Raw genomic sequence first — 6,000 nt, 5'->3', positions numbered from 1 at the left:
GCTGAGGGCTTTTTCAACCTGCAACTTGTTCTTGTCAGAGACCAGCAGGGCTCAGTCGTCCGCAAACAGGAACAAGTTGCAGTCACAGGCTGACGACATGTCATTTGCATAAATTAGGAACAGTAGCGGTCCTAGTATGCTTCCTTGTGGAACACCACAGCTCACTGTGAGGGGGGGGATAGAGTACCGTTTACCTCTACCATCTGTTCTCACCCCTCCAGGTAGGATTGCATCCAGCTCACTGATAAACTATCAAAATCAAATCAAATCAAATTGATTTATAAGGCCCGACAACACACGTTAATGTCCCCATGGGCCGTACAAGTCTTCTTTAAACAAGTCAAGAAGAAAACATAACAATAAGTCAAGAACAGAACAAGAACACCATAAGGTCCAACAAATTTTAAATAAATGCAAATAAATGAAAGAATGCAAGCACTCCCAGACATACCCCACGCGAAGGTAAGGAAAAACTCACTAAAACCTAACAATAGGGAAAAATGCTCCACAGGCAGTGTGGAGGAGAGAAACCTTAGAAGGGCCATTCAAGGGGGGATCTCCCTTCTTAGATGTCGGTGATAGTAGTGTTGCAGACTAACAGTTGGTAAGCATGCACTCAAGTGTGTAGTGAAACACAGATGAGTTCATGCAATAGCAACTGAACATTTTGAAAAATTAAAGATAGAGCTGATAGCGATAACAACTGAACATTTTGAAAGATTGAAGATAGAGCTGATAGCGAATCTATTTGAGGCACAGGGGCGGCGCAAAAAGGTCGCGTCCTCCCCGTCTTAATCACGGGACATTCAACACTCCGGTCATTGCTCAGGGACAGCCGGAGACAGGGAGATAGGGGGCGGCGCAGAGAGGGTCGCAAACTCCCCGACATCATCGCGGGACGTCTGGCACTCCGGTCACCACTACGAGACCTCCGGAAACCAATTGCTTTTAGCTTGTCAATCAGAATGGAGTGATTGACAGTGTCGAAGGCCTATTGTAGGTCCAGCATGACCATGCCGCAGTATTTTCCCGCGTCCACCTCTTGTTTGATGTGGTCGTTCAAATAGAGGAGGCATGTGTCAGTGGAGTGGGACGTTCTGAAGCCAGATTGGAATTTGTAGATTAGATTTTTTTCCGCCAGGTACTTTTCGACCTGTTCGTAGACTATTTTCTCCATGACTTTCGAGATGGAGGTAAGAATAGAAACAGGGCGGTAGTTGCCTGGGTCTAATTTGTTGCCCTTTTTGTGCAGAGGGGTCACTCTCGCAATTTTGAAGTCCTTGGGGGCGTGTCCCTGTTTTATAGAGAGGTTTATTATGTGTGTGATGACTGGGGTGATGGCGGCTGCTGAGTCTCTGAGGAATTTGGAGGGAATGTTGTCATGGCCAGTGGCCTTGTTAGGTTGGAGGGCGCTCAATTTTTTGAGTACCTCATCGGTTGTTACCATTTCAAGTTTGAAGTCGTCTTTGTGGGTTTTTGTAGTATGCTACTATGTGTTCAACCCCATAATGCCCTGAGTGGGAAGGTCGTTTTTTTACCAGTGTTGTGGCTATGTTTGTGAAGAAGATGTTTTAAGTAATTGGCTACATCCAGCTTGTCTGTGATGAGTGTGTTGTCCGTCTTTATGTTTATGTTTGAGAATCTGGTTTTAAGTTTTTTCCTGCAGCCTAGTTGATTATTGAGTAATTTCCAAAGTTCACGTGGTTTGTTAACCCTAACCTTAACCCTAACCCTAACCTGCAACACGGAACACAGAAATGCAAATGCTGTCGAGTCCTCACTGCTTGTAAAAATAAACAGCACAAACTGACTAATGCACAGTCAAACAGAGTACAAGCCCGAATTATATGATGAATTGAAAATGGGGGACCCTGATGTAAACAAGACGAAAGTCTTTCTCTGGTCTGCATCCCCTTAACAATTGTATGTAGTTTCAAGTTTCAAGTTTCTTTAATAGTTGTCATACAGAAGTACAGAATACTTTTATACAAAATGCTTCTTACTGTTACGCTCCAGAGACTGTGCTAGACAAGATAAGTATCAAATAACATAGTATAGCATGTAAATTAGAAGTAGAAAATGAGGTCACAGTGTTCAGTATAGACATATGTACAATGTTCGATGCAGAATAGACGTAACTGAGTTACCATATAATATACAATACTATGCAGTGTACTAATATACAATACTATATAGTGCAAAGCAGAAATGGGATGAGGTACACTGCTGTACTGTACCCATTCTGCAATCTGTTAATAAACTTTTCAATCAATCAATCAATCAATCAATCAATCAATCAATCAATCAATCAATCAATCAATCAATCAATCAATCAATCAATGCACAGTCAAACCGAGTACAAGCCCCGAAGTACCGCCTCAAACCGAGTACAAACCCCGAAGCCCCGCCCAGACGTTGGGCTTGCGGCTCTGCAGATATCCCCTATTGTTCCAGTGTCTCTTTACTTTTGGGGCTCGTCCTTTACACCGTGCAGAGGGGGATGGAGTAACGAGAGACAGCATGGATCCCGTTGAAGAGAAATCGAGCAAGGAGGTCGATATATATCGTGACACATGGGTTCGTTTTCTAGGTATGTAACGCAACGTTGGGTTAATATGACATTTCTGAAGGTTAGGACGTTGTTGTCTTTCAATGACAATCAAATAGATTGAAACATGTCATGAACTGGTAAGAACAGGCAGGTGGGGCTATACTACTTGCTAGCTAGTTAGCGTAGCTTACTAGCAGGTAGGTATTATTAAAGATCAATAGATAGCCTGTTTAACTTTTTGGAGGACATTGTTTTATAATATTAGTTACTCACACTTGGTATTTACAGTTAGTGGTAGAGTTATGTGTTAGCTCACAGTCTTGACTCTTTGCCCTTAGCATAGGTATTGCCCAGGAGAAGTTTCATGGTAGTGTAGCGGCTACATGTTAGAACGCCCATGGTTTACATATTGTTGCCAATCGATCATTTAATTTGAATCTGGTCAGATAAACTGCAGCACCCAGAATGAGACAATCCCAGATTACATAATTTTAATCAGACTCAGTTTACCTACTGATTGGTGACTTGTTTCAACCAAGCTAGTATTTATTTGCCATTGACCATTTGCTTGTATGCAATGTGTGGTGCATGAATTGCATAAACAAACACAACAAGGCGAGGATCAGTCAATGGGAGGATCAGTTGGATTAAGTCATATCATCTGTTGTCTTTCCAAATGTCTGCTCAGCTGTAAGCTGCTGGAAACCAAAGGACCTCATTGCATAACCATTAAGAGTGGATTTAATGGGATTTATTTGGCATTCAACGATAAAGGTACACGTCAAACATTGAAATACATGATAAAATGCACAATAAATCAATGTTTGGATAATCCATTAAACTGGCATATTTAGCTTTACATTAGAAATAAAAAACAAAACGATGTAGCAAGAAACAAAAAATACAAACTTAAGTTCATACTCAGTTTTATGAATAAATATATGTTTTGACTATTGGATATTGTAATGGAATACTGCAATTGATGAAAATAGCCTATATTGGATTAGATCATTGCTGGACATTTTTCAAATCTTGATATATAATTCACATTACACAATGTAGGTGAGCATTTCAAATAGCAAAACAATAGATTTTTAAGATTATTCAATGTTTAAAGGTGTAATATTTTATGCAAGTAGCCAACTATTTTCTCTTCTAAAAGCACAAGTAGAAGGAGACGGAAATATAATTCCTCTTCGTGTTGTTCTTTTAACGTAGTACTCCAGCAACTCTCTGCAGGGAGAGTTGGAGGCCCAGGGGTCACTTTCAAATATCCTGTAGCTAAATAAAACTGCAGAGCCGAACCAGGTGCAGACCAGAGCCATTTTGTCTCACTTGTTGTAGCCCCCCCCCCCCCTAATGATGGTACGATTATCATGGTTTCACAGTTTTCACAAGTATTATTACAAAAATAAAGATTATATGTATATCATCAAAATATCATTGCATTTTTTGATGCGGTCGCACCACAATAATAGCTGCGGATAGCTTGAACACAGACACAACATGTGCAATTCACATGTCCATTTCCTTTCCTTCTCAACCCTTCACTCATTCTTGGTCTCTGTCCTTGCCATAGGATTACACAGAAGGTCCTTGCACTCTCCCCATCTCTCATTCACTCTCTTTCTCAACACTTAAGTCCCAGCACAGCAACCTCCACAGACCAGACTCTAGCCTACTGTACCAAGTCCCAGCAACCTCCACAGACCAGGCTCTAGCCTACTGTACCAAGTCCCAGCAACCTCCACAGACCAGGCTCTAGCCTACTGTACCAAGTCCCAGCAACCTCCACAGACCAGGCTCCCTACTGTACCAAGTCCCAGCAACCTCCACAGACCAGGCTCCCTACTGTACCAAGTCCCAGCAACCTCCACAGACCAGGCTCTAGCCTACTGTACCAACTAAGTCCCAGCAACCTCCACAGACCAGACTCTAGCCTACTGTACCAAGTCCCAGCAACCTCCACAGACCAGACTCTAGCCTACTGTACCAAGTCCCAGCAACCTCCACAGACCAGGCTCTAGCCTACTGTACCAAGTCCCAGCAACCTCCAAGACCAGACTCTAGCCTACTGTACCAAGTCCCAGCAACTTCCACAGACCAGGCTCTAGCCTACTGTACCAAGTCCCAGCAGCCTCCACAGACCAGGCTCTAGCCTACTGTACCAATTCCCAGCAACCTCCACAGACCAGACTCTAGCCTACTGTACCAAGTCCCAGCAACCTCCACAGACCAGACTCTAGCCTACTGTAGTACCAAGTCCCAGCAACCTCCACAGACCAGGCTCTAGCCTACTGTACCAAGTCCCAGCACAGCAACCTCCACAGACCAGGCTCTAGCCTACTGTACCAAGTCCCAGAAGCCTCCACAGACCAGGCTCTAGCCTACTGTATAGGGATGTCCCGATCGCCTTTTTTTGCCCCCGATCCGATCCCGATCATGTGATTTTAAATATCTACCGATTCCGATCGTTCCCGATCCGATCTTTCACATTAGTAATCAATTTTGACGCATTTGTGTCAGAAACTGGCGGAGCAAGAAGCCCCTCTGTTGCCTATAGTCCGGGGCGCGAGCGCGGCGGCTCTTGTTATTTACATTCATATGTGCTTCATATGAGAAATATTAAAAGTTTCAATATATGTTTGCACATTAGTATACATTCAGTGTTCGACTTACGTAATGATTAGCTCCATTCTGGTCTGAAACGCCGACGATAATCCTCAGTCACACAGCAAATAATTGCCGTTATCTGAAAAGTTAGTCTGAAAACTCCGCCTCCTGCTGCTTCATGAGTTTTTCCTCCACGCGAAATGTCCTCCTTGCAAACATTGCAATTGCTGTTGGACTGGCTTGACTTTCTATTTTAAAATGCTTAGTTACAAACCTCTAGCAGCTGCTCAAGTCAGTGGATAACGTTTCGGGGAGCAACGTGTTGTTGTGATGTGAGCGTCTAAAATTAAAGGGAAAGTGTTTGTTGCAACGGTGTAAATTAAAGGGGATGTGTTTGTTGTGGACAATTATTCTGCTCTGTGTGACAATAAATACATTAATGATATATTATATGTAATTTAAAACCAAAACTAAGGCCTCCGTATGAGTTTAAGACGTGAACATGGTCATGTTTGTTGAAAAAAAAAAAAAAAAAAAAAAAAATCTTTTTTTGACTGCCGATTTTTATTAAAAAAGATTCCCGATCCCGATCCTCTGAAAAGCACGTGATCGGCGCCGATCACGTGATCGGATCGGGACATCCCTACTACTGTACCAAGTCCCAGCAGCCTCCACAGACCAGGCTCTAGCCTACTGTACCAAGTCCCAGCAGCCTCCACAGATCAGGCTCTAGCCTACTGTACAAAGTCCCAGCAACCTCAACATATCAGGCTCTAGCCTACTGTACCAAGTCCCAGCAACCTCAACATATCAGGCTCTAGCCTACTGTACCAAGT

General features: G+C 43.0%; 1 protein-coding gene across 1 annotated transcript in view; it reads left to right on the top strand.

The window, feature by feature from the left end:
- The first annotated feature begins 2,491 nt into the window (after nucleotides 1-2,491).
- mtfp1 (mitochondrial fission process 1) overlaps nucleotides 2,492-6,000 on the top strand; it is a 36,205-nt gene continuing 32,696 nt past the window's right edge. Inside the window, exon 1 of the mRNA XM_084324204.1 lies at nucleotides 2,492-2,590. Within this exon, the coding sequence (XP_084180330.1) occupies nucleotides 2,521-2,590 (70 nt within the window). The 5' untranslated portion in view covers nucleotides 2,492-2,520. The remainder of the gene's footprint in view (nucleotides 2,591-6,000) is intronic.

Source organism: Notolepis coatsorum (genome assembly GCF_963971535.1).
Source record: "Notolepis coatsorum genome assembly, chromosome: 11".
Classification (NCBI taxonomy): domain Eukaryota; kingdom Metazoa; phylum Chordata; class Actinopteri; order Aulopiformes; family Paralepididae; genus Notolepis; species Notolepis coatsorum.
This window is presented reverse-complemented; position numbering and strand designations above follow the sequence as displayed.